Source organism: Salmo trutta, chromosome 21 (assembly GCF_901001165.1).
Source record: "Salmo trutta chromosome 21, fSalTru1.1, whole genome shotgun sequence".
NCBI classification, from domain to species: Eukaryota; Metazoa; Chordata; class Actinopteri; order Salmoniformes; family Salmonidae; genus Salmo; species Salmo trutta.
The window spans coordinates 16,761,583-16,776,013 of NC_042977.1; the positions used below are offsets into that span (position 1 = coordinate 16,761,583).

At 41.8% G+C, this 14,431-nt stretch overlaps 1 protein-coding gene across 1 annotated transcript; it reads right to left on the bottom strand.

The window, feature by feature from the left end:
- Positions 1-2,012: 2,012 nt before the first annotated feature.
- Positions 2,013-13,793, bottom strand: LOC115156824 (short chain dehydrogenase/reductase family 16C, member 5a). The gene is made up of 7 exons (XM_029704537.1): positions 13,505-13,793; positions 12,769-13,100; positions 12,118-12,249; positions 11,877-11,976; positions 11,103-11,247; positions 10,482-10,607; positions 2,013-3,097 (listed from the first exon to the last, which is right to left on the bottom strand). The coding sequence occupies exons 2-7, from the start codon at positions 13,087-13,089 to the stop codon at positions 3,001-3,003; spliced, it is 921 nt and encodes a 306-aa protein (XP_029560397.1). The 5' UTR covers positions 13,090-13,100; positions 13,505-13,793; the 3' UTR covers positions 2,013-3,000.
- Positions 13,794-14,431: the final 638 nt, after the last annotated feature.

Here is a 14,431-nt window from a genome sequence, read left to right on the forward strand (position 1 = left end):
TTGAACAGGCTATGTAAGAGCTGCAATCTGACCTTGTTACCGTATATAAAGTCCTGGTTGGTTAAAACGTGTACTTAATGCGAGCAAGACTAAAGACATGTTGTTCTCTAGTTCTTGCAAGAATGTTTCAGATGGACTACAAATGTATTCATTGGATGGTTCTCCCATTGATCAGGTTCCCGCCTACAAATATTTGGGCGTCTGCATTGACAAAGACTTAATAAAACATACGGATGAGCTACACTACATTACCAAAAGTATGTGGACACCTGCTCGTCGAACGTCTCATTCCAAAATCATGGAGTTGGTCTCCCCTTTGCTTCTATAACAGCCTCCACTCTACTGGGAAGGCTTTCCACCAGATGTTGGAACATTGAAGGGACTTGCTTCCATTCAGCCACAAGAGCATTAGTGAGGTCGGCACTGCTGTTGGGTGATAAGGCCTGGCTCACGGTCTGCGTTCCAATTCATCCCACATGTGTTCGATGGAGTTGAGGTCAGGGCTCTGCGCAGGCCAGTCAAGTTCATCCACACTGATCTCAACAAGCTATTTCTGTATGGACCTCGCTTTGTGCACGGGGGCATTGTCATGCTGAAACAGGAAAGGGCCTTGCCCAAACTGTTGCCACAAAGTTGGAAGCACAGAATCGTCTAGAATGTAATTGTATGCATTAAGATGTCCCTTCACTGGATCTAAGGGGCCTAGCCCAAACCATGAAAAACAGCCCCAGTGTTGCAACTGTGGACAGAAGATTTGTACGCACTACGCACTTCAGCACTCGACGGTCCCGTTCTGTGAGCTTGTGTAGCTTACCACTTTGCAGCTAAGTTGCTCCAAGATGTTTCCATTTCACAATAACAGCACTTACAGTTGACAGGGGCAAATCTAGCAGGGCAGAAATTTGACAAACTGACTTGTTGGAAAGGTGGTATCCTATGACGCTGCCACATTGAATGTCACTGAGGTCTTCTGTAAGGCCATTCTACTGCCAATGTTTGTCTATGGAGATTGCATGGCTGTGTGCTCGATTTTATACATCTGTCAGGAACGGGTGTGGCTGAAATAGCCAAATCCACTTATTTCCACATACTTCGGTATATATAGTGTAGTTAAAAAGCTAAGCTTTAAAGTGGGATTATTGTTTTTAAATAGATCTTGCCTCTCCCTAAATAGCAGGAAGAAGATTGCATAGTTGACTTTCCTGCCAGATCTTGATTATGGTGAGACCATTTACCAGATTGCAGCAGCCACTACTCTTAAACATTTAGCTGGAGCTACCATAGCGCCATTACTTTTATCACTAGTGACAGTTTTACCACTGCATCCTGTATCAAAAAGGTTGGCTGGTCCTCATTAAAGTCCCGTAGATCAATAAATTACTCCCTTTTTGTTTACAAAGCCCTACTACACAAGCTTCCAATTTACCTGGCTTTGACAAAATACAAACCAACCCTTGAAAGGATAAAAATGTTGATCTCTGCTAAATCTACTATTTCCATTACACGAGTCGCATTTTTGTTGTTGCCTATAGTCGCTTCAGCCAGGCAAGTCATTAGCTAGGTTTTTCTCAAATGTGCATAGAACATTATAGGGATTTTCCCCAACAGAGGTTTCCATCAAATTGACTTTTTTCTGATAAAAAGACTGTGCGTGATGACGTAGTGCACAATTTATTTTTCCTTTAAATTCCCATGTACAGAATGAAAAGTTAAATGGTTTTCCATTCCATTTTTAACTGATGGTTGTCACAGAAACTGTTACGTTATATAGCAAATGTGTCCACTCTGGTCTTGGCAGATGCGCTAAATCCAACCGCTCGCTTTTTCTTCTCATGCGTCAAGTATCATACTTCATCCGCATGAAATTATTGGATGGAAACGTGGTTAGACACAGGATTAGAACGGGTTTTCATTCTCCACAAGATGGGGCTATGATCACACATTCAATAATGAAGCACATTAGGACCATGTCAGTGATTCTAGAAGCATGGGAGCCATTAGGGAAAAAAGCCTGACAATACCAATTTCTAACTTTATTTTTCAAGAGCAAAGCTAAATACCAACATTGTTACATGTAAACAATGCTATTGTGGTTATTAAAATGTAAACATGACAGACAATTTAAATAAAATGAGTTAAGTCATGCAGTCATCGCATCTTCAATGTCAAAGTAAAACATTGTACATGATTAAGCAATAAATAAATAGCTGTCAGTAAATTCAAATGTAAAACGGGTAGGTGGTCCAGTTAAGAGAATAACAGTTTGGAAAATGAGTGTTTTTGTTTGGTACATACTATCATCGTCGATGGCTACTGTAGACTTAGCAAACTAATCTAGTACACAGATAATGATCCTTTACATGACACTTCCCTGAGTTTCTCTACTTGTCCGTTAGATTACTACAGGCACAATATGTTCTAAAACACCCATGTGAACAATTACGTAATCCCAATACGCCCACAATGGGTGTATAAAGAAATACACACACAAAAAAAAGTGCATCAACACAAACTCTTCCAATGTTGCTTCATGCCAAAAAGGGCACGCATTATAAAATGTGTGTGTGTGTGTGGGGGGGCAGTATCCACTGAACGACAGAGTGAAAAGGAACCATATTTTGCTATTGAGCCTGTGTCAGTGTAGGGAGCTAACATACACAGCGTGAACTTCATAAAGTGAATATAACTCGTGAAAACATTTCATATTGAGTGTGTCGATCCAAAAAGCACACTCAAGTCTACTTGTGTTGATGCTATGAAAACACAGAGGTCATACATTCGTTACATATTTAGCAGCATTTTATTACCTTATATAGCCTACACATATCCCTCGTCTGCCGATGTAAACTAGTACGTAGGCTTTGTCATACACTAAAATTAGTTAAATAAGAATGAACCATTTAAGGGGAAAAAAACTGATAAACATGATAGGCAGTATTAATCACCTTTGAGTCTGAGACAAAATGTACTTAGTATGGGTGGTTCCTCTCGTCTTCTTCACTACGCCTCTTTCTTGACACGTCCTTTGAAGGCATCCATAAAGTTGAATGCTCCCAGGTACATCCCCAGCAGATTCCCAGTCTTAAAGGGTAAAATCCTGTGACGGTGAGAACAGTCAATTAGGCTACATATTAGCAACGATCACTGCAACACACAACTTAAAGCCTATTATGGAGAACAAACTAGTGTCTGGAATTGAGTCAGAATGACTTCATTACAACAAACTACAGCAAGTCATTTAGACAAACTGGTAATCACAGTGGGACTAAATTAAATCTTAATTAAAAACAGAAAACTGATGAAAGTCCAATAAATTATTCAGAGCATAATAAATGCTGTTTGAATGTCTTCTGGTCCAGTAACAAAATGTATTTCAAAGGGCATAATAACCCCATAACTGCACTACTAAATATGTTAATAACAAGAGAAGCCATTTCATGTCTTAATAATTCAGTGTAATTGGTGGTGAGTGATTAAGTCTTCTATATTAGTCATTGGTGTATTGTGTTGTATTCAACATGAAGCCAACAACTCACACTCAAAGGCCTCAAGGAACAAATGTAGCCATGCAAATTGTCCCAAATTAAGACTTTACCCACCAGAACCTGGCCAAGTTTCTAAAAGCCTTTTTCTCTAACACACCTGTCTCAAGGACATTTCCATAACACAAAAAGGCTTTGGTGTAGATTTAAATGTTGAGGTTACAGATAATTATATTCAACTGCAGTCCAAATCAGGTCTAGGTCTGAATAAATCTGTGTTGTCTCCAGATAAATAAAGTCTTGCTTGCCCACTCAACCAGGTGCTGCTTTATCAGTGACTGATCTGTAATTGGCATCAATGCATAAGCAGCCTTGGTGTTTACCGGTACCTGCAAGCTTATGGAGATACAAAGACAAGGTGTTGTGAATGATATCACATTGTCTGGAATGCTTGGCAACCCAGCTCAACTAAGTTGAACTGTGTGTAGTGAAAAACCATCCATGTCCCTTCTCTTTCTGACTAGCTATAAAAAAGACACAAGCACCATTAAGGGGACAATTTATATGCTAGGTCACCAAGGTCGATGACCAGCTTAAAACCTTGCTGTTATACAAGGTACTTTAACGGCAGTCTCAGGTTGACCCATTGGCCCTAGTCCAGTCACCTATGGCCGGTAACCATTTGTCTTTCCCTTAAAATTGGCTACATTGGTCTTTATTATCTCAATATTAAATAAGTACCTTACTGTGATTGGTTTCATTTAAAAATGGTACAACTTTTTTTAAACGCTTCTTAGCGAAGAGCAAATTCTCAAGCAAGAAGTCTGTAAGTGGTGAGTAGGGAAGGGAAAACAAGCAGTTATTGGCAGAAAGGTTTGAACTCTTGTGTCTATTAACTCATTTACCGCCTGGTGTCGTCACCAAGCAGGCAAAAACTCCATCTACCAAAACAGGCTGAAATTTCAGGCAGCCTTTAACAGCTCTTGCATAAAAACAATATAAATTAAAGCAAAAACATTTCCCCCCTGCTGTCTGTTTCCCGCTGTCGTGACCCCCAAGGCTATAAATTCCTACCGCCAGCAGAGTTTGCCGTGAAAGATGTGATTTGCATCTTTGGCATTTAGCCTCCACTCAGAGGAATCCCTAGGCAAACCATGAGTTCATTTGAAATACAATAGCCAGGAATTTCTCTAATTCTGGGCTGCGACCTTCCAGCTAACCATAGCCAGAAGCTGCAAGCTGTTTTTGTTGTGATCTATAAAACCTTAGCCTACATAATGTGATTCAAATTTGATTTTCAATTTTTTTTTTTTAACACAACCACACGAGGAAACAATACATTCAAATAATCAAAGATGACATAAGTGATACTATACCTAATCATTTTGTTTATAGCTTACATTTGTCATTAGTTTTATATAATATGCTACATTTGAGTCATTTAGCAGACACTAATTAAAATCGGTCACACACACTACATATTTAGCATATGTTATTGCGTGTGTAGTGAAATGCTTATGTTCATAGATACTACTGCACTGTTGGAGTTAACAAGTCCCAACAATACACACAAGTCTAAAAGTAAAAGGAGGAACTTAGTTAGTGCATTCATTTTAATATAGCTAGGTGGGACAACCACTTCACAGGCATAGAAAGTACATTTTTCTTAATAAAGTTATCGGTACAGTCAGAGCTAGGGGGGGGGGGGTCAAGAGCTTTTTTGTTGTTGTAAACCAACTGTTGCTTTGTTAGAGATGACACTCCTTAAACTGCTTTAAACAGTGTTGCTCACTGAAACATGCATGCAAGCACCAGATGTTCCAGACGACTGTGTGATTGTGCTATCAATAGCCAATGTGATCAAGACATTTAAACAGGTCAACATTCACAAGGCCACGGGGTCAGACTGATTACCAGGATGTGTACTCAGCATGTGCAGACCAACTTGCAAGTGTCTTCACTGAGATTTTCAACCTCTCCCTGACCAAGTCTGTAATCCTACATGTTTCAAGCAGACCACCATAGTCCCTGTGCCCAAGAAAGCAAAGGTAACCTGCCTAAATGGCTACTGCCCCGTAGGACTCACATCAGTAGCAATGAAGTGCTTTAAAAAGGCTGGTTATGGCTCACAACACCTTCATCCCAGAAACCCTAGACCCACTCCAATTCACATACTGCACCAACAGATGACGCAATCAAAAGGAACAGCTATGTGAGAATATTGTTTATTGACTACAGCTCAGCGTTCAACACCACAGTGCCCAAAGCTCATCACTAAGCCAAGAACCTTGGGACTAAACACCTATCTGCAGTGTGGTGCCAGGACAACAACCTCTCCCTCAACGTGAGCAAGACAAACGAGATGATTATAGACTCCAGGAAAAAGAGGACCGAGCACACTCCCATTCATCGACAGGGCTGTAGTGGAGCAGGTTGAGAGCTTCAAGTTCCTTGGTGTCCTCATCACCAACAAACTATCATGGTCCAAACACACCAAGACAGTCATGAATAGGGCACGTCCACACCTTTACCCCTCAGGAGATTGAAAAGATTTGGCATGGGTTCCCAGATCCTCAAAAAGTTTTACAGCTGCACCATCGAGAGCATCCTGATCGTTTGCCTCACCGCCTGGTATGGCAACTGCTCGGCATCTGACCATAAGGCGCTACAGAGGATAGTGCGTACGGCCCAGTACATCACTGGGGCCAAGCTTCCTGCCATCCAGGACCTATATACACTAGGCGGTGTCAGAGGAAGGCCCCAAAAAATTGTCAAAGACTCCAGTCACCCAAGTTAGACTGTTCTCTCTGCTACCACACAACAAGCAGTACCAGAGTGCCAAGTCTAGGTCCAAAAGGCTCCTTAACAGTTTCTTCCCCCAAGCCATAAGACTGCTGAACAATTAATCAAATTGCCACCAGGACTATTTGCATTTTTACACTGCTGCTACTCGCCGTTTTATTATCTATGCATAGTCACTTTAACCCTACCTACATGTACAAATTACCTCGACTAACCTGTACCCCGCACATTGACTCTGTACCAGTACCCCCTATATATAGCCTCGTTTTTATTGTGTTTATTTAGTAAATATTTTCTTAACTCTATTTCTTGAACTGCATTGTTGGTTAAGGGCTTGTAAGTACTGTGAAATGCGTAAGGTATACATACCTGTTGTATTCGGAGCATGTGCCAAATACAATTTGATTTGATTTTCAGGACTGTGACTAACTGCTTATTTTTTCCCTATAAGTCCGGGTGGTATCGGACACTTGAGATGGATAACAAGATGAATACCTTGTTAGCCTATGAACAGGCCAGTCGGTCAGTTGGAGATGATCTCAATCTCCAGATGGGGGACCAGCAAGGCCTGGTTTGCTGGAGACCAGGCTGAGCCAGGACACCAAGCTCCAGGACAGACTTGTAGGTGTGCTCAGAATTGTATGTAGCCGTTGCTTTTTCCGTGAAAGAGCAAGAGACATTCAACTTTGACCCAGTTGTTACGAGCGTTGTACCCTGATGTGACAGCATGTTCAAAATTCCTCCGCTCAGAACTTTAACACGAGGGACTTATATTACATTTAAATACTTATTGGAAGTCTGACATCTGTCTTTTCAGACTTTCACAATAAATGATTATAAAATATAGGCGGTTGGGGAGGGAAATATGTTAAGTGTGTAATTCCTAATACTTTTATATTTGTAGCTTAGGTGTCTGGTTGTAAAGGGTGCCAAGGACCTGAAGTCAACAGTGTGGCAGATGCTACCTTGCATTCTGTCAAACCGGCTTGACGTCGCCACAACTTCGACTGGTGCAGGGGATAAGGCATGTTTCAATTACTTGTTTCTAAAGACTAATTCTTCAAAGTAAGTTTTGCTATTATTAAAAAAAAAATGTGTTAAAGTACTTTTGTTTTTACTTGTGTAAGACCTTGTGCAATTCAAATGTAACTCAATGTTCTGTGTACAGGAACCATTCGTAAGAATCCTGCAACCTGGGATGCCACGGATAAGGGGGTCACCCGTTACCTGAAAGGGGCCTCCGATTGTGAAGACGAGACTAGGCGGCGCACAGGGAGCTGCTACAATGAGGGTCAGCATTAAGTCTCGGCCCACCTATCGCAAAGCCAGCCTCTACCCCAAGACTGAGCCAATAGCTGAACCCTAGGGTGACTTCTACACCCTACCACCCCCACCATTTATTTATATTCTGTACACACTTAGTCACTTTAGTCTACTGGACCAATGCAATAGTTATGTCACATAACTGCACTATGTAGATATATACACTTTCATTATAATTCTGCTGCTAATGCACTGTAGTTATTCAGCACTTGGGCAAACAATGTCCGTACTATATGCCTGTAGGCTATTTTAGTTTCATCTTATTTTCTTTGGTCTGCATGTTTCTTTTGTACTTGATTTAGTGTAGTCTTATTTTCAGTATATTTACAATGTCGTTTATTTCATTCCTTTACCATGTCAATTTTGTGGCCATTTCACTGTAAGAAGCCTGTTAAAAAAATATAAATACATTTAGTCAAATCAAATTGTATTTGTCACCTGATGATCCAGGGAACCAGTACTGGCCTCCTTAATTCTAGGAAATTAAACCTTTTCTTCAAATGGACATGGCATCCAATGCATCTTAAATAATACAAATAAGTGGCGAAAGGGAGTAGGCATGCCGCAGGGTTGACGCAAAAAAAAATAAAAAAAAAATAAATAAAAAAAGTGTCTTGCCTCCGACTGGCAGCTGTACTGTCGCCGGTCGGGAGAAGTGCGAGTGGGCTGCGTAAGGAAAACAGCACGTGAACAGCAAATGAGGCGATGAGCAAAAAAGCTGTCGCACAGCGCGCGACCACTCTGGATGGACGCCGGCCTCCCGATTGCTCTTTGCTAACTGGACCACTCCCAGACAGTCCTAGCAAATTGCTTGAGAAATTGCCCTTCGCCAAGATAAAAACTGCTGCATTGGACCTTTAAAATACCTCCCATACATGGTCAGATTACAATAGACTACTTTAGGACATCCCACTCTAACGTTGGCTATCCCTGGCCTATCCTAAGAAAACATTAAAGACCCATACTAACAGTCTACTTTGGGTAAGGAACAGTAAAGCCAAGCCGCAAAGGATGCAATGTAACATCTAGGGCAGATATTAACCATTGAAATACACTGCTCAAAAAAATAAAGGGAACACTTAAACAACACAATGTAACTCCAAGTCAATCACACTTCTGTGAAATCCAACTGTCCACTTAGGAAGCAACACTGATTGACAATAAATTTCACATGCTGTTGTGCAAATGGAATAGACAACAGGTGGAAATTATAGGCAATTAGCAAGACACCCCCAATAAAGGAGTGGTTCTGCAGGTGGGGACCACAGACCACTTCTCAGTTCCTATGCTTCCTGGCTGATGTTTTGGTCACTTTTGAATGCTGGCGGTGCTTTCACTCTAGTGGTAGCATGAGACGGAGTCTACAACCCACACAAGTGGCTCAGGTAGTGCAGCTCATCCAGGATGGCACATCAATGCGAGCTGTGGCAAGAAGGTTTGCTGTGTCTGTCAGCGTAGTGTCCAGAGCATGGAGGCACTACCAGGAGACAGACCAGTACATCAGGAGACGTGGAGGAGGCCGTAGGAGGGCAACAACACAGCAGCAGGACCGCTACCTCCGCCTTTGTGCAAGGAGGAGCAGAAGCACTGCCAGAGCCCTGCAAAATGACCTCCAGCAGGCCACAAATGTGCATGCGTCTGCTCAAACGGTCAGAAACAGACTCCATGAGGGTGGTATGCGGGCCCGACGTCCACAGGTGGGGGTTGTGCTTACAGCCCAACACCGTGCAGGACGTTTGGCATTTGCCAGAGAACACCAAGATTGGCAAATTCGCCACTGGCGCCCTGTGCTCTTCACAGATGAAAGCAGGTTCACACTGAGTACGTGACAGAGTCTGGAGACGCCGTGGAGAACTTTCTGCTGCCTGCAACATCCTCCAGCATGACCGGTTTGGCGGTGGGTCAGTCATGGTGTGGGGTGGCATTTCTTTGGGGGGCCGCACAGCCCTCCATGTGCTCGCCAGAGGTAGCCTGACTGCCATTAGGTACCGAGATGAGATCCTCAGACCCCTTGTGAGACCATATGCTGGTGCGGTTGGCCCTGGGTTCCTCCTAATGCAAGACAATGCTAGACCTCATGTGGCTGGAGTGTGTCAGCAGTTCCTGCAAGAGGAAGGCATTGATGCTATGGACTGGCCCGCCCGTTCCCCAGACCTGAATCCAATTGAGCACATCTGGAACATCATGTCGCGCTCCATCCACCAACGCCACGTTGCACCACAGACTGTCCAGGAGTTGGCGGATGCTTTAGTCCAGGAGGAGATCATCCGCCACCTCATCAGGAGCATGCCCAGGCGTTGTAGGGAGGTCATACAGGCACGTGGAGGCCACACACACAACTGAGCCTCATTTTGACTTGTTTTAAGGACATTACATCGAAGTTGGATCAGCCTGTAGTGTGGTTTTCCACTTTAATTTTGAGTGCGACTCCAAATCCAGACCTCCATGGGTTGATAAATTGTTTATTTATTTTTGTGTGATTTTGTGTGATTGTTGTCAGCACATTCAACTATGTAAAGAAAAAAGTATTTAATACGATTATTTATTTCATTCAGATCTAGGATGTGTTGTTTAAGTGTTCCCTTTATTTTTTTGAGCAGTATACTTTAATCTACTTTAGGTGGGGAGGCAGGCAAGAGAACTAGACTGAGGGCACCCTACCTTATCAATAATAGAGGAAACAGAGGTTGTCAGCGGTGGGTATGACTATACTGTGCAGTTTCAGCATGTACTGTAACCATTTCTGAGTTTTGAAATGGAGTGACAATGCGTCGTGTGTGTCTGGGCAGCAGATCGCTCAGTGCAACAAATAGCAAAAACCAGCATGTTATTTCCACAAGGAAGAGAAGAATAAGAACATGAATGGATACTCACTTCTTCATGCCCATGAGAATATACATGCTCTTTGGGAGCAGAAGGTAGACCTGGTCAGTTAAAATGGCCTCAATGATCTTCTTTGCTACGTAGTCTGGATCCAGGACAGGCACCAAGAGAGGCCACCTGTGGAGTCAATAAGGTGGTAGGTAGCCTAGTGGTTAGAGCATTGGGCCAGTAACCAAAAGGTCGCTGGATCAAAATACCCGAGCTGACAAGGTAAAAATCTGTCTTTCTGCCCCTGAACAAGGCAGTTAACCCACTGTTCCCGGGTAGGCCGTCACTGTAAATCTGAAATGTTCTTAACTGACTTGCCTAGTTAAATAAAATTAATATATATATATATATATATATATATATATATATATATATATATATATATATATATATATATATATATATATATATATATATATATATATATATATATATATATATATATATCTTTTTTTAAAGTTCAATACCCCATAATATAAACCACTATCAGTCCACAACTGAAAAGTGTATATACATATGCAATGTGACCCTTGACCTTCATAGTGTGTGTATTGTGACAATAAGGAATAAAATGAAAACTTTCAATGAAATCCTGTATAGAACCTATTATGGCTGATAACTCACTTAGAATTGCAGCCATCGAACATGCCAGTGTTCATGAAGTGTGGACACACAATGGTAGTCTTGACTCCATCCTTCCCCGTTGCCAGCAGCTCCAGAGCCACAGACTCAGCAAAGCCAATAGCAGCAAACTTGCTGGCACAGTAATCTATCAGGAGAGAAACACGTGTATTGGCATACAGTAGAGCAGGTTAACAAAGGTCTCAAATCAAATTGAATTCGTCACATGCTTCGTAAACAGGTGTGGACTAACAGTGAAATGTTTACTTACAGGCCCTTCCCAACAATCAGAGAAGAAAATACAGAAATAATAGAAGTGTAAAACACTCCAACATAGAGGATATATAAAACAGGTCTCCACATCAAGATAACATAAACTAAATTACATTGTTCTTGAACCATTTTCTGTAACCAAGTCAGTCTATGGAAAAGACCCTTCAGCTACAGTATATGAACAAGTTAAAAATGACATTGTCACCCATTCAAGGTCGATTGATAACATCTCTATCGATCAACTCTACGGTAGGTCTCTTGATTGCATTATGCTCTACCCAGAGTTTAAGACAAAGGCAATGTTCTGCACCATGGTTAAGGGGTGTGTAGGCTTTTGTTCTTGCTCCACCCCGACACACCTGGTTTAGCCAGTCATTAAACAATGATTAGCTTTCAGGTGTCTTGGTGCCGACTGGAACAAAAGCCTACACACCTTTGCTCTCCAGGACCAGTATTGAGGAACATTGGAGTAAGCCATGCACACATGCATAGTGGGTGATTTACCTGCTAGTCCATTGACACCAATCATACCCGCTGTGCTAGCAACACTGACCAGGTGACCATGGTTGTTGGCAGTCATCGCTGGGAGGAAGGCTTTATAAGTCTACAGAAATAAATCAAATCAAGGGGAGAACTTGTACAATGAAATATGAATTTCAGTTTGTTACAGATCTGTGTTAATTTGAGGGGATGTGGGTGGAATTGCTACTACAAAGGACATAGGCCTACAATGAGGTTAGCTCACCCAAAAGTGTGCCATGGTGTTTACTTCAAGGGTTTTCTCAATGAGGGAGTCTGGCGCATCCATGAAATTCCTGCCTGTGACGATGCCAGCGTTGTTTATGAGAATGCTCACATCCCCCACTTCTCTCTTGACCTGAACAAAAACATGTTTAAAACATTTGTTAACGTTCAGCACACCCACTACTTCACTTTGTTGTATTTTTATTAACAGATACATGTTTTTGCTTCCTATATCCTGGCAGCCCATTGTTGTGGTGAGGAGGATCTTATGTGACATTGCATTGTACTAACAAGTTAAACAGGGAAGGATCCTTATGCGTGACAGGTTAAAACCAGTTTTGAGAAATTAAATGAATAGCTTGTAAGGACTTTCATGTGGCTTTCCCTTCCCTCTCAGCGAAAATGGACGTTCACCAAACAGCAACTCCACCTCGCTTTAGGAGGGGTTGGTGAACCTCCATTTCAAACAGCTACTCACATAAGGCAAAGCCTGCAATTACAGGTTAATGGATGCTTGATAGACCGCAATGCAAGGTGATAATTACTCAAAGGGCTAGTATCAGTGCAGACTTTTTTTCTTTTCAGCAGCAACACCAATTCATCTAAGTACAGTCTTGATTAAAGACTAGTTGATTAGAATTAGGTGGTTTACCTGGTCAGCCACTCTGTAGACTTTAGCCTTGTCACTGCAGTCACACAGGTAGTAGTGGACCCTAGTTGCCCCTTTCTCCTTCACTAGTCTTGCAGTCTCCTTCATGCCCTCCTGGTTGACATCCCACAGAACCAGAGAGACGCCAAGGGGGGCAAACTTCTCTGCCATGAGCCGGCCAATGCCGCTGCCCGCCCCGGTGATCAGGACGATTTCCCCGGTGACATTTTTCTTCTTAAATGGGATGAACAGTCTGACAAATGCCTCTATGTTGTAATACATTGACATTACAATCAACTGAAGGGTTTCCAGGAGGAAATTCATTTTGTTGACCCCTGGAAAAGACAGTTGTCACAATTTAAAGTTCACTTCTGTTTATATATTGGTTTAATTGTTGCATGCTGGGTTATTTTCGTTGATATCCAAACAAACAATAGGCCTAGCGAATAGATAGTTGCAGATGAGCGCTTTATAGTCTACCATAAACATTGAAGTTTAGTGTTCTGTTTTCGAAGTTGGCAAATGTATTCCTAACAACAATCTTTAATCTAAAAGGACATTTTAACCGATAAAGACTATTCAAAATCACGCCGCAAACTCGAACCAATTTTTAATTCGGTGATGTAAATAAACATCCATGCTACACCGAATGATAGTACAGTACGAATAAAAAAAATTAAAAAGTAAACCTAATTTCAGTGTTTCATAACGTATAAAATTGTAACCGACGCAAACTTACCTCAGAACATCAGCTTCAACCTTGAATATTTTCTAACTATCGCCTCCTTTCAGCACTGGGGGGGGTCTTTAACCAACCTTTGCACTCCCTGTCAAGGCGCACAGTAATCGAAACAACAACAAAAAAAGACACGCAGTGAAACAGGATTTTCTCTACTTATATCTTCATTTAGAAAAAAGAGTGATGAGCTCTTCAGTTGGGTTTATCTGCACTTTCAGCATGGTTCCTCCTCCTAATTTTCCCTTCTGCAAATCACTGAGGCTAGTCCTGTTCCATTGATTTGTGCTGGAGCATGGCTAATAATTAATGTCACATGACACCCAACCAAAACTCGGGCTCCAGCCCGGAACGCCCTGCTGGATATTCCAGTTTGACCAGCTCAAACGGGTGACCGGTTTTTTAGTACAAACATAGTTCACTGTTTTATATTTTGTTTTATATGTAATGTGGGTGCTTTGGTGTGTTTGGACCCCAGGAAGAGCAGCAGCTAATGGGGATCCCTAATAAATACAAATACTAGAATGCACAACCTCCTATTTCGAAAGTGTGGTTGCGCACTTTTCATTGACAAACCTGTTAGAAAAATATACAGTTGAGCAACTACTATCCCGTGTTAGTTACGTAGGCAAATGAGGCTAACCAGACATCTATATCTTGTATTTATCATTGCCAGATTATATTTGCCTGGCGACGCAAACTCCCTGCTCAGGCCAAACGCTACACCCATGGGCGTACATTTCTTAGTATGTAGCGAACGATAGATAGAGCACTAGAATAATTCAGTTAGGCATAAATTACGGGCCTCAGCCCCATTGGTTTTGTTAAATCACTCAGGTATAATATGAACGCACATAAAACATGGTAAAATGTGTAGAATTGCAGGAATCAATAAAGCATTCTCCGCTCCCAAGTTTCGGTAAAAAGCTA

Bases quoted from the DNA above. Each gene is read 5' to 3' on its own strand.
- LOC115156824 (XM_029704537.1), bottom strand. From the start codon at position 13,089: ATGAATTTCCTCCTGGAAACCCTTCAGTTGATTGTAATGTCAATGTAT. The intron at 11,977-12,117 runs GTGAGCTAACCT...TTATTTCTGTAG, and splicing joins ACACCATGGCACACTTTTGG to ACTTATAAAGCCTTCCTCCC. The intron at 3,098-10,481 runs GTGAGTATCCAT...TCACCGTCACAG, and splicing joins ATTCTCATGGGCATGAAGAA to GATTTTACCCTTTAAGACTG.